The 26,083-nt window shown below is 43.2% G+C and overlaps 1 protein-coding gene across 1 annotated transcript in view; it reads left to right on the forward strand.

The window, feature by feature from the left end:
- Positions 1 to 10,099: 10,099 nt before the first annotated feature.
- The window catches only part of DNAH11 (dynein axonemal heavy chain 11), a gene marked incomplete at its 5' end in the record, with an annotated part of 290,362 nt that continues 274,378 nt past the window's right edge, over positions 10,100 to 26,083 (forward strand). The window contains 6 exons of the mRNA XM_084230443.1: positions 10,100 to 10,444; positions 11,763 to 11,906; positions 19,573 to 19,769; positions 20,253 to 20,442; positions 21,136 to 21,235; positions 21,961 to 22,172. Coding sequence (XP_084086569.1) covers positions 10,100 to 10,444; positions 11,763 to 11,906; positions 19,573 to 19,769; positions 20,253 to 20,442; positions 21,136 to 21,235; positions 21,961 to 22,172 — 1,188 coding nt within the window. The remainder of the gene's footprint in view (positions 10,445 to 11,762; positions 11,907 to 19,572; positions 19,770 to 20,252; positions 20,443 to 21,135; positions 21,236 to 21,960; positions 22,173 to 26,083) is intronic.

Genomic DNA, 26,083 nt, shown 5'->3' on the forward strand with positions numbered 1-26,083 from the left:
CCTGCTGAAAAGGGGCGAAGATCAAGGGGGTGGCTCAGGCCTGGTTATGAGGGTCTTCTGCAGGGATGTGAGAATATGGGTGGAGAAGGAGTTGGTTAAAGGTGGTAGGAGACATTTCCCGAATGCGAGCCTGTATGAATTTTAGGAGGCAAGGAGCGAAAAGAAAAAAATAAGGTTATCATTCGTATTGGCCCCAAGAGTGGGAGGAGCCATGACACTATAGGATTTTGAAACCATGGCAGCGGAGAGTTGGAGTCCCCGGTTTTACTAGTAATAACATTCTTCCCTGAGGAACAGGCAGGTACCCCCTTTATTAGCTGTTAACAAGTCCAGAACCCGCCGGTTTTGGAGAGTGACCTGTGCCAGGGAGGTGAGCTGTCTTTTTAATGATGTTGAAGACACATAGGTTTTTTCTAAGGAGGTATCAATTTGTTCATAAAATTCCTGGGCAGAAATCTGGCTGTGTCCCAGGGCCCCACCTGCCGTACTTGCAGCTGCTATCGATGATGCCAGGCTGATTCGAACCATGATTGGAAGAAAGGCTGCCCGCTTAGTCCAATGTGGTGAGAATAACTAACCTAGCTCAGACCGTCTGTACAGAGCTAACTGTGGGACCGCGAGGACTTGGATACGTGGGCCTGGAGTAGCAGAATTAATACACTGAGAGAGAGAGCCTTTGCACCAGAAAAAGCTTCTCTTTGCTATTGTTCGGAGTACAGAAGTAACCGAAATGTTAGAAGCACAGGAATGAAAGCTGACAAGGGCATCATTTTGATAGCAGGGGTAGCTGTGATTGGAGTCCCATAGGGTGACTGAGAGTTGGGGAGTCTGGCAAGCAGCGTCCGTTATCTTGGTCGTAGTGGTATTGAGATTGATTGGACCTGCTGCCAGTAGAGGCCTCCAAAGGGAAGCACAGAGGAAACAAGAGGAGGTGTTAGTTTCAAAAAAATCATTTAGGAAGGTTATAGCGTTTTGGATTATATGAATCCAGGTTGAGGGTGTCTCGGTCTTTTCTGATGATGTTAGCTAATTTTATAGGATTTGTTCTGAATGGAGGATGTCCTGGGAGACTTGGACTGTGGCATTTTGTGTCGGGACATATTCTCTTGAGATGGACAGTGTTGCCACTGGATAGGAATGCCAGCCAGTGCACACTGCGGCTTGGACTCCCTGTACCCAACGTTGGTCCCAAGGATCTGAAATAGCATAGCTAACTTGATTCATATTGAAGCCTGTATTATGATGGACCAGAGAGAACATTTGGCCTTTGTCTGGAAGGTGCACTGTGCATGACTGGTAAGGGCACCCCCCCCATATTCTCTATAGGTATTTTTGCAGTGATCTAAGGTTTGATGGTAAAGAAACAAAACAAGGTGTTTATAGGGTTAGTAATCGATGAAAGAGTTAGGGTGAGAGTGATAAGTGCTGTGCATCTGGCCTGTGGGCACTCCGCAGTACCCACCTAGTGGGTGGTCTCAGTGGATCCTGAGACAAAGGTCTCCATAACTTTGAATTTCCATACACAGGACACTGAACTAGGGGAGATTTTGACAAGAAATGTACATTCTAGTAGGAGCCACGTTATAACATACATACTGTTTGTCTTCAGGGGCATGTTTGACCCGTGATAGATGGTGCCAGGAGGGGTGTCCCAGAAGTGTTACCGCTGTAGGCGTGGTGAGAATAACCGTGCATGGGCCGGTCCACCGAGGCTGCAGTGGCTTTGGCTGAAGTGATTTGAGCAGGACTTGGTCTCCTGGATGTAGTGGTAGGGAAGGTTGGTTGAGGGGGTCGAGATCCGAGGCAGGACTGGGTAAGTACCGGTCTGTGTGTTCCCGGAGCAATTGGCTGAGTAGGGAGAGGCCAATCCTGTCCGGGTAGGTGTCCACACAGTTGGTGAGCTGCAAAAGAGGGTAGGCGAACTCCCCTTTGAGGTGACATGCAAGCACAGGTTTGACGACAGGAACATATTTGTCAGACTTTTGCACTCAAGGAGGGGTGGAAGAAGAGAAGACTCAGGAATTGGCGCTCATTAGGCTCCTAAGTCAGAGTGATGGAGGGGACTGATAGAGAATAGGGGAAGGGTCTGCAGCAGTCAGTTGTGAGAGCAAAAGCCCTTGCATCCGCCTTGTTTTTCCCTGTGGTAACGGTAAGAATTGTCAGTTGGTGTCTTTTCAGTGGATAGTGGCGACTTCAGTTGGAAGCTGCAAGGCTATTGAAAGCTTAAGGATAAGTTTAGCGTTTATGATGGGGGACCCCTTGGTGGAAAGGAACCCCCTTTCCTGCCAATTCGCAGCATGACTGTGAGCAATAAGGAAGGCATATTTTGAATTTATATAGATGTTGACTTTCTTATGTTTGCTGAGGGTAAGGTCCCTGGTTAAGTGTTATGAGTTTTGTCTTTTGGGAGGTGGTTCTTCCAGGCAGTTTTTCTGTGTCGATTACCTGATCGATGGTAACAGTGGCCTAGGTGGCCCTCCGCTGACCGCGTGCATCTTCACAAGAGCTGCCAGTCTACAAACACAGGAGGCATCTGACAAAGGAGAGTTTGCGTATCTTCCAGGATTTCAGGACAGAAATGGGCGGCAGAAAGGGAACCAGAGACAGGCAGGAGAGTGGCTGGGTTGAGAGAATTAGACTGAGTGAGACTCACTAGAGGGTTTTCGATAAAGAATATATGGAAATTTTGTAAGCAGGAAGGAGTAAGAGTGGAGAGCGAGCGGCGAGACAGGAGGTCCTGAAGGCGGTGAGGGGAATGTACTTGGGTGGGTCTTTTTAGAGTAAGTTTGAGGGATTTTCGGGTGAGTTGGGCTGCCACTGCCAGGGCTCTAGGGCAGGGTTGCCAGCCCCTGACAGTGGAATCCATCTGCTTGGAGAGATAAGCGACAGGACGCAGAGCTGGGCTCAGAGGCTGGGAAAGGACACCTGCCGCCATACCCCGACGTTCGGCTGTGAACAGGAGCAAAGGCTTTTCTGGATCAGGAAGGGTAAGGACAGGTGTCTTGAGAAGGATATGTGTGACCCTGCGGACTCTCCGGGGGATTGGAGAGGTCCTTCAGGGAGGCTTTTGCTGTATCATACAGTGGCTTGGCTAAGGAAGCAAAATTAGGGATACAGTGTCAGAAGAATCCAACCAAACCTAGGAAAGAAAGGATTTGTTTTGTCGATTCAGAGGAGGGAAGGTCCCGGATGGCCTGTTTGTGGTCCACTGTCAGCTGTTTGGAGGAAGGAGTTAGTCAAAGACCCAGATAGATGACTATGGGAACTGAAAGTTGAGCTTTGGATGGGGAGACAGTATTCTTTGGAGCACAGGAAGCTGAGGAGTTGTGCAGTGTGTTGCTGAGACAGTGGCAGAGAAGGACGGCAGAGGAGGAGGTCAGCAACACACTGGAGGAGAGTGCTGGGTGGAGTATGACATGTCGAGAGATTACTGGCTAATGCCTGACCAAACAGATGAGAGCTGTCCCGGGAACCCTAAGGCAGGACTGTCCAGGCCAGTTGCTGGGAGGTGTGTGTCCGGATTGTCCCAAGTAAAAGCGAATAGTAAGTAACATTGAGGATCCAGAGGGATGGTAAAAAAATAATACCTTTGAGGTGAAGTACAGAGAAGTGTGTGGTAGGAGACGGTATATGAAATAGAAGGATGTAGGGGTTTGGCACTACAGGATGGCTAGGCACCACCACTTCGTTAATAAGGCGAAGTCTTGAACTAAGGGGTAAGAACCATCAGGCTTTTTAATGGAGAGAATGGGAGTATTACAGGGCGAGTTGATAGGAGTAAGGAGTCCCTTTCCCAGGAGTCGTTGGCTGATGGGTTTGAGACCCTGACGGTGTATGAGGGAAATTGGAAACTGGGGGTGAGAGGGAAAAGAAGAGGGATCCTTAAGGCGAATGAGGACTGGGGTATGATGGGTGGCAACAATCAGGATAGAGATATTCCAGAACATGGGGTTGACAGTGGAAGGAGACAGCGGGTAGTCCTGAGAAGGATTAGGAGATGTTTGGAGTCGTGGGAGGATGAGAGCAGCACTAGGGTGTTGGAACCATGAGAGAGTAGCCCTGAGTTTAGTCAGGAGGTCGCGACCCAGGAATGGTGTTGGGCAAGAAGGCATGACTAGGAAAGAGCGGACCAGTGGTCCTGAGCCGAGAAGGAAGGCCGTCAACTCCCGTAACCAAGACCTGAGAAGGATAAACTTGACCGGAATAGGAGGGGAGGACAGAGAAGGTAGCCCCCGTGTCAACCAGAAAGGAGATGGACTTACCTGCTACCTTGACCGTTACCCTGGGCTCCTCAAAGGTTATCGGAGTTGATAAGTCTGGGCCTCTTCAGTCCTCAGCCGCCAAACCCAAGACCGCCGGTGGCAAGAGTTGCAGGGACTGGAAGGACTGGCCCACCACAGCCAGGCGTGCAGGGACAGTCACTTTTCCAGTGACCCTGGACGTTGCAGATGAGGCACAGTCCTGGTGGAGGGCGGGGGTTGGGGCATTGTCTGGAACAGTGTTCTTGGCCACATTTGAAGCAGGCTTCGGCGGCGGTCGGTTGGTTGGGGCCCATGGGGCCCATTGTCGTCCTCTGTCGGGCAGCAGGTGCTGCGGTCGTTGGAGGAGCAGGGCCTGGCGGTCTCAAGGCAGCTACTGGGGACTGAGCTTGAAGCTCAGCCTTCTGGTGACTGCGGAGTTTCCTCTCTGCCCTGTCCTGTTCCTCCCGGTTGTTAAATAATTTAAAGGCCATTTTCAGCAGATCCTAGATAGGGGTTTGAGGACCATCCTCAGCCTTTGGAAGTCAGGAGGGTTTTTTTTGTTTTGTTTTGTTTTGTTTTGTTTTTTTGAGGAAGACTGGGTAATTTTTCAGAACTTATGAAAGTTTATAGGTTTAGGCGCTGCTGGTTGGAGACCAGCTAGGGGACAGGTCAGAGGTCAGGGTGGAAGAGAAGATAACATGTAATTATGACATGTAAGGTCATAAGCTAAGGTAAGATAATGAAATTTAGGTGTAGGTAGTGGGATAGTTTGTGAAAGAGCCAAGATGCTTTTCAAGTTGGGAGAGATCAGACAGAGAAAGGAACATGGACTCTAACTCCTCCTTCAGTCCCACCCACTTACCTGTGGGGAGGGAGAAGAGGATTAGCAGGGAGAGGGTGTGGCAGCTGGGAGGTGAAAAGAAAGGGGGGAGGGGCTGGATTGGGGAGCTGGAGGAGGTGAAGACTGAGAATTTAGAGGATTAGAGAATGCAGAAGAGGGGTCTGCAGAGGGCAAAGAGAGAGAGGAGTCTCGAGACTTAGAAAGTACAGCAGGTTTTCAGGAGGGAGGGAAGGGGCGGAGCGCAAGAGAAAGACAGCCTGGCCCTAAGGATCTCTGACCATGTTCCATTGCCGTGACAGAATTGTTTAGGTCTGTAAGGACCGAGAAGTCAAAAGTGCCATGTTTGGGCCAGTGGGAGCCATTGTCCAATTGATACTGAGGCCACGTAGTGTTGCAGTGAAAGACCAGACGCTTAGGGCATTATCTGTTGCAGTAAAAGACGAGACGCTTAGGGCGTTATGTGGCCTTAGTCCCAACGGACCGAGGTTTGAGAGAAGGCATCCCAGTGGAGTGGCCAGAATTTGGCTTGGAATTTGCAGACCCCATGACTAAGTCGGCTCCTTTCCCAACTAACGGGAGCACAGAGTCAGGACGCAGCCTCCCACGAACCTGAACTGGCCGTCGGGAGCACAGGCCCCGAATCGCAGCGTCCCCCTATTCGGTCCTGGCCTTCGGAACAGAGGCAGACAAACGAGGGGGACGTCTCCACCGCTCGGTTGCGCCTAGGATTCGGGCACCTAGTCTGGAAGGGCGTCCCCAGATCCAGGGTCTAGGTATACGGGAGTTGGCTGACGTGGGCCCACGGTTTACGGCACAGCCAACCAAGGTAGGGGGGCAGGAGAGGAGCCGAATAGCCAGAGGTGAGGGCCTCCCAGGAAGGAGGGTCACGCAGTGCCTTACCCCAAGGATTAAGGCCGGTGGTGGGTGTGAGATGTCTGCAATGGAGAGGAGAGGTCCCAGGGACGAGAAGGCGGCCCCGGCGCCAGGGGACACGGCCTTCCCGGGTTTGCAGCACCAAGATGAAAGGTTCGGCGCAGTAAAGAAAAGGAGAGCCAGGCTACATTTCTCAAAGGGAGGGAAAGTTTATTGCGCCCCGAGCGGACCTCACAGACCCAAGGCGGGGGTCAGTGGAGTCGCGCACGTTGTTAGGGGGAAGCAGGGTTTTATAGGGCGAGGAGAGGTCAGGTGGGTAGTTGGGCTCCTATGGGGGGAAAAGTTTGTAGGGCAGGTAGAGTTTCTTTGTCTGAGATGAGACTCATAGGGGGAGGGGGGAGGCTCATTGTCTGAGTCCTCCAGGCAGGTATCCGCATTCCTGCCCCCCAGGTGGGCTTCCTGGTTGGCTCCTGCATTCTGGCTTCCTGCATGGACCTTTTAGTTGGTACTTGGTAAATGTTAGTTAATACTCTTACCAAATGCTGGTCAGTTTCACTTAGCCAATAAAAGGAAACAGGGTTTGAGGAGAAGGAAAGTAGTTTAATTTGTCAACAAACTGAGGAGGGTGGTAGACTTGTGTCTAAAAGACTACTGTCCTTCTCTTTGGTAGAGGGCAGGGGTACTTATCCAGAATTACAAGGGAGTAGAAGGGGGAGTGCGCAAGGGTCAGCATGTTTATCCTCGCAACCAGTTGATGCCAGCTTGCTTTCACCATCACCTGGTGGTCAGAAATTCACAATGTTATGACGCTCTTTTCCCAATATTAAAAACAAAAAACAAAAAAGGTTGTTAAATATAGAGGGTAAATAAAAGTGATGGGAATGCTTATCTGCTGGGGTGAAAAGAGAGCCTTTTATCACTGTTTCATTACTATTAAGATAAATTACTCAAAACATGGGAATAAAATATAAGAAAAGTAGCATATCTTTTCAGTGTCCCATTGGAACATCTTTGGCCCAACAAAGGATTGTTTAATAAGACCTAGGAAGGGCCTCCCCAGGTGGTGCAGATGGTTGAGCACGGCACTGTGAGGCTGTCTGCAGTCTCTACAGCGCTGGTTTGATCCCAGCTGGCCAGCGAGGGTCCCACATGGCACGACAGACCTCTCCTGTCTCGCCCACTGCTCCCCTCAGCAGTGTATTTCGTCAGTCTGCCTGTTCTGTTCCCTGCTCTGTCTCTGGTGAATTCTCTCACCCTCCAGCGCATCTGGCCTGTACCCAGGTTCTTGCATAAATAAATAAACAAATAAATAAATAAAATCTTAAAAAAAAATAAGACCTAGGAAAATGTACCTTTCCTGACTATTTACTGTTGATTACAGGCCCAAACTCTGTGAAGCTGTTATAGAGCAGCCCCGATATTAAACGGGTTCCTGGCTGTGGGTCCTCACCTGCGCGCTTTAAAGAGACTTATGAATACTCTACTACAGACACACACAAAAGGGTTAATAAAAGGTTTATTTACAAGAGAAAAAGAAAATAAGGAAAAGGTACAACTCAGGGAGAAAATAGGGAAATAAAGTCTTTAATGCGTCCTACCCGATCCCACGACCTGGAAACCCAAAGTCACTCTCAGAGCTGACCAGACGCTGCAAGCTGGCCGAGAGCCCAAAATGGAGAGCGAGCCCCCCAAAGCCCACGTGTCTGCCTTTTGTATCCACCTGGCTGCTTAACCCCACCCTCAGGTCCCAGCCACCTTCCCTTTGGTGGTGATGGGATTTGGAGTTCCCAGTGTCTTTGGCTTTGGCCTGGGGTGGGGGTGGAGTCCACAAAGCCTATATGGAATTTGCTTTGGGACATCCTTTTCCCCCTAACAAAGCTATATTTTTATTTATAGATTTTTGTTCATTACAGATGTAAATTATTTTTGAAATATTAAATTAGTCCCATCCCTCTCCACACCCCCCCCCAAAAAAACCCAAAAGATTATATTAACCTCTCAATCTTTTCCCTACAGACTTTCTCCGCTACCTATGCATCTCTTTCTCTAATTCCCCTTGGAGAATTAGAATTCATCATGTTGTTGGTTTCTTTAATAGGGAGTTGAGTAAGTCTTTGACATATTTTCATTCCACATTTGAATCACACATGGCACTTCCTGAAAAGCATTATTATTTGAATTTTTTCCTGCTGAATTTGAAAGTGTCCCCCTTTCAAATTAATTAAACTTTTATTTACACGGTTCCTTTTTCTTTGGGGTAGAGAGTAACAAAGCTGGAATGCAGGGGTGAAAAGGGAGATTAAAAATGCTTTATATATAGGATGCAGTGATCTACATACTTGATACTATCCCCTAGAGCCCCAGTGATTTCCAGGGACCACACAGCGATCAGGACAGACATTCATTATAAAGACTTTCCAGGAGCCTGTGTTAATTCAGGATGATGATCATACAATTAGGAAAGATTATGCACAATGATCAGAGACATCTGTAAAGAAAAAATTATTGAAACTCCCAATATTGCTGGAATACCTGTTTATCAATATCAGTTACTATAATGGATTATTGAGGACAAAACAGTTTCATAGCTCTTATGGGAGAAATGGATGTATAGTTTTATTTTGAAATGAAAAATTAAAGGGGACCAACTAAAAACTTTAGTTTGAAGACACCCCCCTCCCCCAAATTTTGGCTACCTTACTAATCAGAATTTCCTTAATACTCTCACAAGTGCCAATAATATGGCCTACCAAAATCCCGTTTCAATGTCATGAAGCCTGTTTTTAGTGTGGAACTTTTGATCTTTCACTCTTGGGTTGAATAATAAATTCCAGGTAGTTTTAGTACACTGTGGAATCTACAAAAAGGCTGTGCATTCTCTTACTGGGCGTGTGTAGGGGCAGGAGGGGACGGAGCAGGATATCCATGACTAGAGCAGACGGGTGAAGGAGGAGTCCTGGGGCCCTAGGTGGCTTTTGCAGGCTTTTCGTGGGATTTACCAGGTACATGGCATCGCGGGGGTGGGGGTTGTGTGGGGGTGAGCAGGCTGGCAGGCCTCCCATCCCCCAGCGATTCTTCACTCTTTCCGGCTTCTCTCTTGGCCTGTGCTTATCTGCTGGTTCTGTTTCTCGTAACTGTTCTGCTGTCTTTCACTTTTCCGTGCTGTCGCTCTCTGCTCTTCCCTGGGATCCTAGTGACCCGGCCCTTATAAACCCAGTCTTTCAGCCCAGGTGTACCCACCTACGCATGCCCACAACCTACTCCAGGTGCTAGCCATCAGGCATGCATTCAGAACCACAGGGTTCCATCATCAATTCTAATGGCTGGAGGGCAGAAAAGCCTGATACTTTACTTACCCTACAGCACATTAACATACTAGCATAGTGGTAAGTGCCTATCTCAATCAGGACTCCGAATACTACACAGGACTTGGAATACAGATCTTGGACATACACAACTAGGAAAACTGAATTGCAGTTTGGCTCTTTTCTGGTAATATTTGGGCATAGCTTTCAGCAAGGGAGCTGAATGCCGGTCGCACCATCTCCTGGTTACTTAGTCACCGTGAGTGACTTACTTTCCTGGCCCATAAACTGACCAGTCGACGCCCTGCTGTTCTAGGGATTACATGCAATAATCAAGGTAAAGAATTTAGCACAGCATTCGGCACAAGGCAGCACTGCTTCAACTACAGCTGTTAATTAGTTCTGGGCTATTATTCTCCGTGTCAGAGATCTCCACAGGGATTGCCACAGGTCAAGAGCCAGGGTTTGGGGGTCCTGGAGGGTGCCAAGCTAGAGCACTGCACCGACCACCTTCAGGCAAGTCTCTTCCCCTCGGCTTTGGGGCCAGAGCACCAAGGCCTCTCAGCTCGGTGGCTCACTCCGCCCCCAGCGGGCCGGGCCGGGGCGGGGCCACCGTCCCCCGGGAAACCGGACGCGCGGTCGGTCCCGGTGGCCCACCTGGCTCGCAGAGCGCGCAGGCGCTGGCGGCGGAGCAGCAACAGCTGGGGGACGTGCTGCTGGACGCGCGGGGATTCCGGGAGGAGGTGGGCGCTTCCCCAGGCTCGCGTGCCGAAGGGTGTCCGCGCCGACCACCGCGTGGGGTGCCAGAGGAGCCGGCCACCCCGAGTCCACTCGTGCGGATGGCAGCCCGTGTGGCAGCCAGAGAGGCACTAGGTTTCCGGGAAGTCCCGACCCTTTGCTTAACCTCGGGCTCCAGCCTGGAGGCGGCGGGCGAGATGGGGCTGGAGGAGGAGGACGAAGAGGCGGCGGCGGCCAGGAGGGCTCGGAGTTTCGCCCTGGACGCGCGGGTGCGCTTCCTCGGAGGCCGCCTGGAGCAGCTGCTGGGGCTCCCGGAGGAGAAATGGAGCCAGTATTTGGAGAGCGAGGACAACCGGCAGGTCCTGGGGGGGTTTCTGGAGAGCCCCAGCCCCGCGTTCCTTGTGATCGGCGTCGCCGCGGCGAAGCGGCTCACGGTCTCCGGAGAGGTAAGGGGCGAGGGGCCCCGGCCGCACCACCAGCATCGCGGGCTCCCGCGCGAGGACGGGCCCGTCGCGCCTCTTGGGGTCCCCGCCAGGGCCGCGCTGCGGCGTTTTAGAAACTTGGCCTGCGGCAGTCGCTGGAGTCCGCGGAGCCCCCACGTGCGCCCACTCGGCTGTCAGGACTCTTGTTGATTAGTTTGCTTTCTGGAGCCGCCTCTGAGCTGCTCCACCCGGACAAAGCGGGGAGAACAGCGCTCGGTTCAGCTGCCTGGGCGTTAGGCGCAAGGTGGGTTCTCTGGGCCACAACTTCTTTTCAGTCGTTCGGGGGCTACTCCGGAGCCATAGCCTTCCTTTAAAAAGGTAGTGTTTAGCAGACCCCAAATTTGCCATGTACTCAGGCTGACGGCCTGTCCACAACATCACCTCTTGCGGGAAATATTGAGGGTTTTAAAAAGGAGTTGCGGGCCAGTCTACGCCCACTTGGTATTTACCAAGCTTCCTTCTTAAAATTAGATTGCGCCTTCACTTGAAGGATAAGGAATTAGCTCCACGTAGAGCATTGGTATATAAGTTTTCAATTGTGGGGAGTTTGGAGCAATATTTGCAAACTTGAAGCCGTGTGGCGTCAGTTAAATATTGCAAAGTGACATTATCATCTCTAGATGTGGTCTTTAGTTGGGAAATAGAATTCCTAGGTTATTTGCTTTAGGGTTTTGTGATTTTGATTTTTTTTTTCCGCTGCTCTTCGTTGTAACTGATTTTTTTCTAAAAATTGTCAGTAGACAAGGTGGTAAAACAATTCTAGTATTACTTAACTGTAGTTATTTCCCAAGTTAAACAGTCTTTATATTTGAAAAAATAACTAGTTGTAGAAATGCTAGAATATTTTGATTAAAGATATCCTTTGCCTGAATAGAAACACAAAGTAACTTTTTGTATCTGGTGTTTATTTCAGTTTGGCTTATTTCCAAACAAAAGAATATAAAAAATAACTTTTGCAAAAATGGCAACATTCTACCACGCTCCTTATTTGTTTTTAATTATGAGATGTTGTGGTCTGTAATCTGGTATAATTGACATGGCTTTTAAAGGTGATATTTCCACACAAACAATGCTGTGAAATTAGCATTATAAAAGAACAAAGAAAACTGTGCACTTTGAAGAGTAGGGAAAAGCAGTGGAACAACCTTATTTGTAAAGGTAGGCAAGATGCCAGGTTTTGTTTGTTCTAACAGTTTAGCTACAAGTTAGATACAGCAATTCCTTCTTGTTAACATGAAAGCTACATTGTGGACTTAAACTAATTATCTTGCTCTTGTTTCAGATTCCAAGAGATACAAAACATAAACTTCTTTATGTTGCCAAGAAGACTACTGAAATCACTGAAGTAAATGATTTCTCTCAAAAGGTTTTATTTGGAGAGTTACCTGCTTCATCTCTTGGACACATAACTGCTTTCATAGATGAGGTACTAGTCTTTAATATTTGAATCTTCCATTTATCTCTGTGATACTTGGGATTATTCAGGACAACTTTGGCTATTTAAAAACAAGAGAATGTGTAGAAGCCTGTTATATTAGCCAGGTGGGTGGCAAATGATAGCATTTAGGTTGTATCTGAAATGAGCTGATACTGATGTTAATATTCAACAGGTGGCAACTTTTAGGCTCCTCTTTTCCCTTGTTTCTTTCCTTGTTTCTAAAGGAGAGTAAATTTAAAGCAGCATCACTAAACTTTACATTTGGAGTAGGGACAAACTTAAATGTAGGAAAAGGGAATTACCAAATTTTCAGAGTTCTGTTAGTATCTATGTGTCACTCATCACAGATCATGAGAATAGGTAGTGGGAACAAGTGTTAGAAACATTTGCTTTAAATCAGAAATGCTGTGTGAACCCACATTACTTGGCATTTTTATGCTCACTAGACCCCTTTTGTTAAGGCAAGCTGATTCAGTAGGTTTTGGGTGGGCTGAGATTCTGCATTTCTAAGTTGTTTATTGGCCAGCTTTAAGGAACATCAAATGACCAGATTTCCTAGATCCAGAGCAGTGATCAGCAAACTTTGCCAAAGTAGAATCACCTGGGGGAGCTTTCTGGCCTACCATTGTCCAATTCATACCTGGTTCCAATTAAATCAATGGGAGTGGGAGGCAGGCAGGCAGCAGTCTTTACTAAAGATTCCAGGTGATTGTAATGTGTCTCGTAATCAGTGCAGTCTTGTCCAAGACAACACCTAAGGTAGGAATTGAGTCACTTCTACTTTGAGTCTCTTTTCCTCATTTGAAGAGAGGTATTTTCTTGCTCTAGCTGGGCTAGCTGAAGTCCTCATCCACAACTTTAGTACCTGACAGGTTTCCCTCTCCTATTATTGAATGTACTTTTAACTGTGTAGTGGCAGGACAGGACACGGAGCAGGATCTCTATGATCAGAGCAGACGGGGTAAAGGAGGAGAGTCCCGGAGCCCTTGGTGGCTTTTCAGGCTTTTATTGGGATTTACCAGGTACACGGCAGGGGTGCTTGGGGGCCAGGAGGCTACCAACTCCCTCCTGCACGTGCTCAAGCCAGAAAACCTAGAAGTCAGCCCTTACTCCTGTTTCTGTCTCACACTTTGTATGTAATCTGTGAGGAAATGCTGCAAGTTCCACTTTCAGAATCAGTACCTGTAGGGTAAATGAAGATGGTCAGACTTTTTTACGCCATTGGCCTCTGTGGCTATCATCTATGGCCTTGAATAAAGAGGGCGCTTGGGAGCGTGGGTGTAGGGCACTTGCGCCTGATGGTGGACACCTGGAGTCTAGTGGGCATGCATAAGTGTGCACACCTGGGCCTGGAGGCTGAGGCTGTAAGGGCGGTGTCACTCAAAGACAGAATGGCTACAAGAGTACAAGCTACAGCTGTGAGAGAAAGCGACCATGAGAATGCCAGAAAGCCCAAAGAGAAAGGGTTTGCTGGAGGCTGGGGGTTCTGCCAGCTTCCTGGCCCCCTAGCCTTCCTGCCTTTCCAGCCTCTGGGCTTGCCCCACAATAATTGGCAGAGAAAGAGCATTAAGCCCCCCAAAGCCACTGAGGGCTCCAGGCCTCTCCTTTATCTGTCTTCCCAAATTGATAGAGAAGCTTACTACCAGAACAATACCCTTCACCCCTCCAGAGCTACCAGCCTGGTCCAGTTTACCATAACCTCTTACCCGTGTTACTGCACTAGCCTCTGGTTGGACTCCTCCTGTTGTGGCTCCAATCTATGACAGATCCCTAGCTCAGCAGCTAGAAGTGATCCTTGAAACAAGTCAGAATATTTTGCTTTGTGCTCATGCTATACTGATTCTCCCTTTACTCTGAATGGGTCTCCAGTGCTTGTAGTGGCACAGACTTGGTGTAATCACTCAACTCACTGTGAATCAGCAATATTAGCACCATCTAGTGAATTGTTATAACTGGCATCTCAGGCCCTGCCCCAGATTTAGAGCTGCTGAATCAGGATCAGCAAGTAGGTGATTCTTAAAGTTTGTTAGAGGAAGAAAGCACAGGACCAAAATTTCTCTGTTCTGACCTCCCCATGACCTCTCTAAACATCTCATTTTGCAACAACTGGTGCTGCCTTACCCTTCCTCAGTCACCTCAGCACACCCATGCTCTGTGCCTTTGCACTTATTTTTTCATTGTTTCTAGAATCTACTCAGCCAATCCCTTCATATCCTTTAAATCTTTTTGTTCAAAAACTTTTTTGAACTTTTCCAGTGAATCTGCTCTCTGGAGAGCAGGGATCTTTGTAAATGCTGGAGTAAAGCAGGTAGCACCCCTTTTAGAACATGGAGGGACCAAAAAAAAAAAAGACCCTCAGTAATCGGATAACATTTTTTTAAAGATTATTTATGCATATAAGAACTGGGGTGCAGGCTGGAGGTGTGGGGGGTGGGAGGATCCACCAGACACAGAGTGGGGAACAGAATAGGCAGATCAACTGAAATACACTGGTGAGGGGAGCAGTGAGCAGCGAGTCAGGAGAGGTCTCCTGTACCATGTGGGTTGCTCCTTGGCTGGGGATCGAATTCATGCTGCAGTGGCTGCGGATTGCTTCATAGGTTGCATCTTAACCCCTTGCACCACCAGTGAGGCCCTCAGATAACATTTTAATAAAATCAAAAATAACAACAACAAAACTCTTTAAAGTAAAAACTGGAATCACTAACAGTGGCATGCCCAGTAATATTGGAGCCAGAGGCAAAAGGAAAAGTCAGTGATACTGATCTTGTCTATTGAAAAAATGTTTTATCATGAAATTTTTTGCAATAATTTTTGATTTTAAAAATATTCATCTCGGGGGCCTCCCTGGTGGTGCATGAAGTTAAGCACAGCACTATGAAGCAATCCACAACCACTGCAGCAAGAGTTTGATCCCTGGCCGGTCAGGGAGCTGACCCACATGGCGCAACAGACCTCTCCTGTCTCGCCCGCTGCTCCCCTCAGCAGTGTATTTCAGTAGATCTGCCTGTACTGCTCCCCATTCTCTCTGATGAATCCTCTCATACCCCGCACCTCTGGCTTACACCCCATTTCTTGTTTGCATGAATAAATCTTTAAAAAAAATTTCATTTCTATTACTGTGTTTTGGGTGCCCAAGGTAAATGGCTCACCTACCTTACCTTAAGCCCAGCACCAAATCCTTAGGTCTGAAACACACCAAAGACATTGTCTGAAACATAGGAGCTCAGTAAATACTTGTTAAGTAAATAAGGTTAAGTAAGGGTTAATTGATACCTCGTTTTGATAGGATACAAAACAGCAAGTGACACTAAAGTGTCAACATACTGTTTTAGGGCAGAAGCCTGTGGTGTAGGATCTCTGCTAGCTCCATGTTAATTTTTTTTTTTTGGGGGGGGGGCATTTATCTGGAAAGGACACTTGAGGAATTTCATGCTAATAAACTCCAGTTATTTAATTAATGTTTATTAAATACTTACTTGGTTCTAGTGACTGAACATAAATGCAAAAATTTGGGTTGCAGTTCTACCCTCAGAAAGCAAGTAGTCTAATTAGGGCAGCTGACATCTAAGCCATCAGTGATGCCACATGGTAAGCAGGGCCACCCTAGGGGTTTTAGCATACTGTGGGAGCTTAGTGGCACCCTACCACATCTAGGTGGTTGGCAGGGAAGGTGGGGAGTCTGGAATAGGATGATCACAGGTCTGTTTGCCTGGGGCAGTTCCAGATTCCACCAGTACAGATCACTTAACATCTTCAAATAATTTTTAGTGCTTTCTTTTACTTTCAAAATTATCCAGACTTGTATGGTAAATTATTCGGTCATTATAATGTTAAAATCTAAGGCATTAACTAGAGGTAGAAGATGAAGGAAGGGCATTTTGAGCCAAGAGGAAGCACTGCAAAGGCACAGAGATGATGAAATGCAGTTTTGTTTTTTAAAATAGTGTAAATAATTGGGGAATAAGAGCTGGAGATGGTGAAAAATAAGGCTGGTGAGGCTGATTAAAAAATAAAGTCATCTAATTTTTCCATTGGTAGGTGCCAGCAAAGCAACATTGTAAGATCCAAATTCATGCACTAACTGATTTACTAGAAGGCAGCAGTGGTAATGCATATCCTAAACAAGTTTTGTGTGTGTGATATAAATAAATATAAATATATATATTAGGGCACACCTAACGTGCATTTCAGGCTAATCAACCTCTACCTTTTTGGGTGACTTAAGAAGAGAGCCATTTCATGCAAATATTGGTGAATTGTTGACTGAATTGAATAAAGGAGGGAATATGTTGGGGGGTAGTGATTGGATTTTAAAAGTATTGGAGTTTTCCAATGTTTGGGTTCTTAAATGGAATAGAATAAGGAAGGGATGAACCAAGTGTTTGAACTGTAGGTGGAGAAAGTCATTTATGGCTTTTTTTTTTCCTCATTTAAGTGATCTAAAAACACTCACTTGTCATCGAGTTTGACTCAGTTATGCACTGATTACTCATAATTTGTACTGATGTGCTGATGCCTCCCAGATTTCTCCCTCTAGCCTCAGTCTCCTTCATGAATTCCCAGAGGAATTCCTTCCACCTTCTTTCTGGACATGGCCACCTAATGTGTAATTGACATCTCAAACCTAATATGCCCAAAATTTAACTTCCTTCTGCTGCTCAGCTTTGTGTCCCCCACCCCCGTATGTTACTTGTAACTGTATTGTTGTGTATAATTTTACTTAGCAAAAGTATTTGATGTGTCCTCTAGTTGTTTATTTCATTATGCATTATGTTGATTCAAATGTTGATAGAAACAATGATTATGAATGCTCACTAAGCCAGAATGGAAACAAAAGTTGGTTCTTATAGTCCTCTCTAGTTTCCATCCCATGTAAGAAGTCTGGGAGAGGTCTAGGTGCCTGTGTTTTGAGCATTACCCAGGTAATAATCTCTGTTGATTGAAGAACCTCATAAAAAATATTTTCAGCTTAAAAGAGGTAAGAAAACCATATAGTAAAGACACCGTAACTCCTTTGTCTATAATTGTATATTTTTCTTTTTTTTTTATATTCGCTATACAGAGAGCATATATTCTCTTATTTATGTAAGTTATTTCTACTTAATTTTTTATTTTATATGTATTTTACCTCGTGGATATTTTTCTTATAAAATGAGATAAAGGGGCCTCCCCAGTGGCGCAGCGGTTGAGCGCTGGGTTGCAAAGCTGCCCGCAGCCTCTGCCAATGCCAGTTCGATCCCCGGCTGCTCCCCGGCCACCGGAGGAGGGTCCCACATGGCGCGCAGACCTCTCCTGCTGCCCGCTGCTCCCCTCAGCAGTGTACTTCGGTCCTTCTGCCTGCTCTGCTCCCCGCTCTGGCTCTGGTGAATTCTCTCACCCTCCTGTGCTTCTGACTATACCCAGTGCTTGTATAAATAAATAAATCTAAAATAAAAATTATGAAGTCTGATTTCTTTAAAAAAAATGTAGATAAAAATTCCCAATACAAAACTGAACTCCAAATTGAGTTACTTTGTATATACTTTTTGATAGTAAGATTTATTATAATTAAAAGGCTCTATTTATATAGTTTAGCTTTGTGTCTAAATGCTCTGCAAAATGTGACTCAGAATTTCATAAGTTTTAACTAATTTCTGACACAAGCATTTAATTTTAAAGTTGGCTTCCTCAAAGCATAGTAGTTTTGAAATAGTACCTGTTTGAATCAATACCCAGTTAAATCAGTAATGTTGAATAACCAGAAATTTCCTTGCACCTGACTTATAGAAAAAGCTATTAATATTGGGGATTTAATCTAGCTAATAGTTTCCAGGGGGTCAGTGGATGTTCAGCCCAGTAAACCAAAATTCTCCAGTCTGATTTCCAAATCTCCTCATGAACTGCCCCAGCACCCTTCTTGGGTGCTGGCTCTCTAGGCCAGACTGGCAGTGTCCCACTTGTGCGGTACTCCACAGTCCTCAGTGATTCTCTGTATCACTGTTTAGTTTTCTGGAATGTCTGCCCAGTCTTTCACCTTAAAAATTTATACCAAGTAGCAACTTTCTTGGCAAGTCTTCCCTCATATTTCTTTGTAGAAACAGGTGTTTCTCCTGTGTGGCAGCTCTTACATCAAGGATCCTAACCCACTGAGCTCTCTGAAGGCAGAAACTGTTTTGTATCTCTGTATTCTCAGCTTGATATATTGTTGGTGCTAAGCAGGAAAACATAATATTAACATAATTTGGAAAGATGTGTTTCAGCTCTATTAGAAAACAATTTAGGAGACTGTATTGTCAGAATAAAAAGGTAGAATAATTTTTCTGAGCATTTTAGCTAATTGAAATTCTATAAGTTCATAATTATAATTAATATGCATTATATAAGTTTGTTCTATATAATCTATAATTATATTTTTATAATTTCATAATTATAATTTTGTATAATGCTGATGAAACTGGATAGAGTAACAAGAAATGAAAAATGTTTAAAATTAGTAGATATTGGAAAAAAGTAGGAAAGCAAGAAGAGATCACAATTTCATTAACTCAGCAAATTCCTATTAACATGTGCTAGACTCCGGGACTAAAAAAATCATTTTTGAGAGTTTTCACATACATAATTTCATTGATATTCCTGAAACATCAATGGAAAAGGTTTATGTAATAATAAACATCTTTCTATCAAACTTTAACCCACTGGGAAGCTACCCAGGACTTGAGATTAATTTTATTCTTACCTCTATGTAACTCAAAAACTTTTTTTTATTAATATATTTGACAGTGTGTTCAGTTTGCATTATGTAAGTAGTTAGTGTTGGTGGGAATGTGAACTAGTTTAGCCACTAAGAAAAGTTGTGTAGAGGTTCCTCAAAACACTAGAAATGGATCTGCCATATTAACCAGCTATTTCAGGCCTGAGAATCTACCCTCCTGCCAAAAAAAAAAACCCCACTAATTTGAAAGTTTAGTACAGCGCTGTTTATAATAGCCAAGATATGAAAACAACCTAAATGCCTCAAAATGGATGAATGGCTCGAGAAGATGTAGAATACATACATAATGGAATACTACTCAGTGATCAAAAAAGATACTCAGGTCATTTGTGCAACATGGATGAAGCCAGAGGATTGATGCTAGCCAAAATAAGTCAGAAGGAAAAAGATAAATGTCAGATGACTTCACTTATATGTGGAATATAGAAAAAACGAAGTGTGAAAGGCAAACCATGAAAGCTGATCATAGATAACAGGCATCCATGAGGGGTGGGGTGAAAACTGTGAGGGAGGAGCACAGGGGACTATGGTGATGAACTATGGTCACTTTGGTGGTGGGAGAGTTATAGTGACCACACCTGAGGTGAGAAATCATATACTGTCCAAAATTACTTTTTTTTTAAAAAAAAGTGAATTTTAAAAAGCAGTTTACTTGACATGATTTTGCTTATTTCAATGTAGTGTTTGAATAATTGGGAACCTCCACAAATGTTTGATAATAAGTAAATTATAGTGTTTCTACTTTGAAAATAGATCACTGACTTTGTCCTCTCTGTAGATTTTATATCATAGGAGAATATGAAATTGAATGGTTTTGTTGCTAATATTGTATGACAAAAAAAGTCTTTGAAGGAGCATGTTGTCTGTTAATTAATTTTTTGAAATGTTTCTCTGCTCTAGATTTTAGTGCCAATTCTTTCTAATAGGAACAACCATAAATCCTGGTCCTGTTTTATTTCGAAAGATATGGAACGTCACGTAGAAGTCATGAAAAATAAAATGCATATTTTTAGGGGCAAAATGTTGAGAAGAACTCTTCTACCAATTCCCACTGTTGCAGGAAACATTGGCCTGGATCAGAGGTGTTCAGAGACCAAGTATGTAATGATATAGTATATGCAGCATAGTATATTAAAATCGAGAACCAGAATACCCATTTAATATTCTACTGCCAGCAAACTGCTGGCAGTTAGAGAATTATAACTGTATTTTTAAATGTTATGCTGAAAAACTCCATATATATATATATTTTTTTAAAGTGTACTTTTGAAAAAGACAAGCGAGCTGTAAGAATTGCTATTATGCCAATATTGATGATGATTTTGGTGAAATGATTTTAAGGATATGATAATTTTTTGCTTATCTATATTTTTTAATGTTAGAGACACACCAATGACAATAACAGTGCCACAACTCAAATAGATGCCATAAAACTAATGGATCTGATTTTGAAGTATTTCTATGTACAAAATAGTTTAGAAAATTTTAATTATTTTAGAAGATCATTTAGAAAATTATTAAAAGCCAAGTCTTGATTGTTTGCTCTTGAATTATCTTACCAGTCATTTCAATATTTATAGGCTAGAGCTGAATGAGAGGACAATACTCCATGAAATTGAGTCAGTGGTTATTAAATGGTCACATCAAATCCAAGAAGTTGTAGAAAAAGATTCAGTGCAGCCTCTGCTATATGGTCTTCACTCAAATCCTCAAACTGAATTAGATTTCTGGACAATGAGGCGAGAGAATCTGTCATGTATTTATGATCAAGTAAGTAGCTCGCCCTGTAAGTTGCTTGTAAATTGAATTAGCAAAGTCCATTGTGGAATTAGTCTCCAGAGCAGTTATTTTCAGTAGCCTTAAAGTTTTAACATGCTTTCTTTGGATTACTTATCTGTCTCCTCTGTTGTTCCAAAAGTAATTATACCTTTTTGAGAATATTTTGATAGCATTTGGGGAAATTGGAAACAATTTGTGGCATTGAAAAATTCACTCCCCAGGGAAATGTTGAAGCATGTAAGATTTGATGAATCTAGTCGATTGGTTTGGGAAGGAGTAGAATCTTGGAGAGATTAGAGGCTATGGTTAGAGCTGTGGAAGCTCTAACCTCGGTTCTTTTGCTGGGTATTTCCCATATAAGTTACTCAATTTAATGTTCTAAAAACTAAGATATTCATTCACTCATTCGCATATCCCTTAGAGATTTTCTGAAACAGCAAGAAAATGTTTTATTGGAAGTTTAAATATTTTTCATACATAGTAATATGAAAATTAACAGATTTTTTTAAAAGTCAAATTAAGTAAACTAAGTGCAAAATAAAATGCTTAGGGAAAAATGTTGCTTTATGTCTTTGAGTGTTTAATACTCTGTGTATTATATGTGAGTGGAATGTAATTTCAGTATTACAGTATACATTTGCATAGTAATTAATCTAGCTTATATTTATTTTGATTTTCAATTAGCTTCAGGCTCCTATTGTCCTCAAAATGGTCAAGCTCTTGAAAACTAAACAAAGCAGCTATTTTCCAACTTTAAAGGACATTTTCATGGCTGTGAAAAATGGTAAGACTCTTATTCCTTGGCTTGGTTTCTATGTCCCTCATGATCTTAACCAAAACATCAATGATGACCACACACATTCTCATTAGAACTTCAATTTGGAGGCTCTTTGGTCGGTAGCTACTATAGAACCTGAAGAGTTTCATAAAGCTGGAGAATAAAGTACACATGATCAGGTTGAAGGTGTCATTAGAAGACATCAAGTACAGCATTTCATTCACTTACTAAATGGGGGAAGGGCATTAATTAGTACAGTGTCATAAAACCTTCATCCACATATAGTTTCATCTCCCAGGCTTAATGATTTTGTTACATTTTGATTACATACATGGTAGGAATTTCCCAGTCATTGCATGAGTTGCTCTCATAGGACACTGGAATGAGGCAATAAAAGATTAAATTGTGCTGCTAACAAGGACCAGGGAGAAATTAACATCCCAGTGATGAAATTTATGGTCCAAACCATAAAGTGACAACAACCTCGCAGAATTGTTTTACTCTCACAGTTTTCATGCATTGACTAGTCTTTAGACTCTAAGGGTATCTCTCCCAAAGGGTGTTAGGAATACTTCCAAAGGAAATGTGCCAGTGGCAGAAGTGATATAAAAAAGAAACAGGACAGCGTTTAAGTGGAGCCATGGTCCTTTGCAGTGTTCTCTTGAACTTGTAAAGTATGTATTTAGAAAGAAGAGACTCCATCACTTTCATGGTGGTTTGGTTTCCTTCAGCTCTCCTTGAAGCCCAAGATGTGGAACTTTATCTAAGACCACTGAGGAAACACATTCAGTGTCTCCAGGAGATGGAATTCCCACAGACTCGTAAATTAATCGCGCCATTATTTCATACTGTCTGTCTGATCTGGAGTCATTCCAAGTTTTATAATACTCCTGTTCGAGTTATAGTTTTATTGCAAGAGTTTTGTAATCTCTTCATTGACCAGGTATGTAGCATTTAAAAAATAGCAAGAATATAAACCATTGCAGAAAGTTTTTCTCGATCAATGAAAAATAAATCCAATATGTAGTCAAAACACCATTTTCCTTTTTTTCCAGAAAGAACTTTTGTGATAACAATGGGAGGTGACTTTTTATACTAAATGGGAAAGGAGTTCTAAAATAAGCCTGATGTATTCAAGGGAGAGGTGGTTATTGGAATTTGTTTAATATCCAACCTTCAGAGAGATTTAATACATCTCCTAATAACAGGCAGACATGCTTGTATTTTCTTTGTATCCTTCTCTGTGATTTCCACAGGAGCAATGGTGGTGAAGACTTTTGAAAAGCAAAGTAAATTAAGAGACTCTGAAAAAAAAAATGCTCAAAAAATAGTGGAATTACATTGCAAAAATTCTGATTCATTGTTGATCTTTATAAATACCTCGTCTTTATGATTCTCTTAATTTGCAAAATGTTCAAAGTGGACTGCTTTATCCTTTATCCTGTGAACTTTCATTTATTCTGTGTCAGAGAATAATATCAGAGATTATGTAATTTGAGTGCTAAATGATACTCGAAGGGCACATAATCCAGTGGTTCTCATTTGGGGTGTGTCTTAGCTTCCTTGAACTGCCATTACAAAATTCTGTGGATTGGGTAGCTTTATTTTCCAAAATTGCTTTCTTACAGTTTTGGTGATGGGTACCCAGATCAAGCCACCAACATGGCGGCCTGTGAGAACGCTTGTCCTGCTGTGCAAACAACTGCCTTCTTTCTGAGTCTTCTCTTGGTGAAGAATAAGAGATGTTCTCCTCCTCCTGTAAAGTAAATTGGAGGGGATTTGGATCCCTGAAAGTCTGCTGATAGTCAAGGCAAATAGCTTGGAGTTCTCATTGCCCTAGTCTCCAGAAACTTGCTGTTCTGAGCAACATAGAGAACAACATTGTGTGATGGCTGGGCTGGGAAACTGATCCAATCCGGTCCTAGCTGGTTTTCAGATAAATTAACTGAGACTTGAATGATGACATCATTGCTCAATTTTCCTGATATTTGAGAATGAAATGCATATATACAGACTTGCAATTTAGAGTTTCTGGGCTACTACTTTTTTTTCTTCCAAAGAAGTGGAGTGTGTGTGGAAAGAAATTTGTACTGAGAACAATTTGGAGTCAAATCTAATTGAACCTCTTACGGGAAACGCAATTACTTCTCTGAGCCTCAGTTTCTACATCTAAGTACAATCATACCTAGTCCATAGACTATTGTGAGGATCAAAAGGGATAACCTAAGTGAAATGGCCAGACTGGCATTTAATTGAGGCTCAATAAAAGTTAATTCCAAACTGATAACTTACAAGCTAGTTGTAGCTATTGATAGGATCTGACAGGTTGAGTGCTTGCTGTATTGTATCATCTCGGCTACATTCTATTTCTGTCACTCTGTTCTGCAGACTCAGATTTGCTCTGTTTAGCACGTGGGCTGGGTCCTAATGACTTGATTGGCATATGAAAGCTCTGTATGGGATCCCTGCTTCCGGGTCTGTGATGACCACTTCTCCCCACCCTACCTTGGCAGATGTTTATTTCATTTTAAGAATCTCCACTATGCTACTGCAAAAAAACACTTCAGTGTATAAACCCCAGCAGTAGTCACTCATGGTTGTAGGTGGTTCTTCAGAAGCCTTGTTTACCTATAAGCCTATAAACCTATTAACCCTGGCTCCTAATCTGTGTTGGTAGCCAGAGTTTGCCTAGTTGCTTGGTTACTCTGCCTGGCTTCTATCCAAAGAGTCCATTGATCTGATTTCCTTGATTCTCCCAGTGGGCTTACAGTAAATCTGCCCTAACATGTTAACAATCAAAAATCACCAGTAAACCAACTTTCATACCTGGCAGGTTGTTCCTCTGAAGAGCTGTTCTCTTCCTTACCAGTTTTTTTTGCTGATATTTTAATGAACATTGTATAGTGCCTATTTGCCAGGAACTTCTATAAACTCTTTATAAAACCCACAAGTGTAATCCTCACAGGAACACTAACATGGGTACTATCAGTAGATTCATTTATCAGAGAAGAGGAATAGCTTTCCCACGTTCACCCATTGTACCTACCCATTGTACTCTGCTTCATGTTTTAAAATAACAGTTTATTTCTGATTATAACATGTGGTATACTAATGATAACTGTAAAATGTTTTCATGATGTAAAATTTACAACAATGGGAATAGTTCTCCAGTCCTTTCACCCTAAAATTCATTTTTTTATTTTTCCTTCCCCCAGAGCTTACTCTCATTTACTCATTTCATTATATGTATAATTGTTTTTACTGAAGTAACATTGGTTTACAACACTATATATGATAGGGGAATAGGTTCCACCTCCTTAGATGTATGTGACCACACCACCCCCACTATCAAAGCACCAATGGCCCTTTATTCTTGGCCATTGGGTCCCTTTCCCATTGTCCCCACGCCATCCACCTCTCCCTCCAGTGGCCTCAATTCTTGTCATATTTCTATTTGTTTCTCTGTATTCCATGAGTGAAATCATCCAGTATTTTTCTCCTTCTGACTTATTCCCCACCAGTTCCCCTCCACATACATATAATTTTTTACTAGCTTCTTAAAAAATAATTGTTAGTTTTGAAAATTTAGGTTGTTTACAGCTTTCTCTGTACAACCAACATGCAGAAAACTATATAAAAATCCTTTTTCTTTAACTTGTGTAATTGGCTTATGGTAAATGCTAATGTTGATCAAATGTTCTTTTCATGAGCACTAGTTAATATTTATAATTTCTAAAAGATGCTATCAAATACATTGCTATTATCACTGTGTAAATAATTTTATTTTAACTTGCCAATTTCAAGCATTACCATCTTTTAAATTTTTGATACAGTTTATTGAATGTATAGTGATATATAGGAAGTCTTTTACTACCTTGAATGATTTGTATTTTTTTATAATTGTTGCTTCATGCACACTTTCATGAATCTGTGAACTTCTATTTTTACAAGATTTTCAGGTACGTGGCTGTGTTAGATTAGATATCAGAGGCTATGAAGTGGCATTCTCTCAGCAGCATTTGGCCTGTAGGTTGTTGTTTTGCATAGTGTTTTAAAATTTATAATTGTTGACAATGCCTAAATCGAGGAGGTCTTGTTTAATAAAATTCCAGCATTGCAGCCTTTATTGAAAATTTAGTTCACAGTACCCTGGCTTCACCATCCCCACTGGCACAGTCAGTTGCTAGAACTGTCAGTGCCCCTTTAGTTGTACCACATGCTGTCCAGGTGACCATGGTCTCCACAATTTGCTGCTGTTCTTATCTGCTTCATTCATTTTTATTATCTGCCTGATCCTTATAAGCATTTCAGTCAGTCAGAAACCTCTTGTGCCTTTAGAAACACATGTGTTCACTTGTTTTCTAATAGTGACCATCAGCATGGTCAGACACATAAAAGGCATCATCTGGTCACTTTCTTTGATGGTATACTTGAATTTTGCTAATGGAGTCTTTTTTAATTCCTTCTTTTCTCTGATAATCTGAATGTATTTCTTGGTCATTGTATGTCAGTATCACTCTAGACCCACTGTCCTGTCTAGTCCATGACTTGGTATCTCTGTTGTAGATGTTGTCATGCATGAGAACCTAGGTGAGGATGAGTTCAAGACTGAGAGGTAAAGAAGCAAAAGTAAGACTCTGTAAGAGCACATAAAAAAGAAAAGAGGAGGAATCTGGGAGACGGGTGTCAAACTAACATATTATTGACAAATTGGTTAACTGATAATTAATTGGGTTGTGGATAAATTGGTTAGCAGTATTTTAGTTCATAACACTTCTGAAGTGGGACATCATTCTAAATCCAGAGACTGTTTGTGTTGATACCACTGAGATAATAGAGCTGATGTGGTTTGGG

The sequence above is a fragment of the Talpa europaea genome (genome assembly GCF_964194135.1).
Source record: "Talpa europaea genome assembly, chromosome: 3".
Classification (NCBI taxonomy): Eukaryota; Metazoa; Chordata; class Mammalia; order Eulipotyphla; family Talpidae; genus Talpa; species Talpa europaea.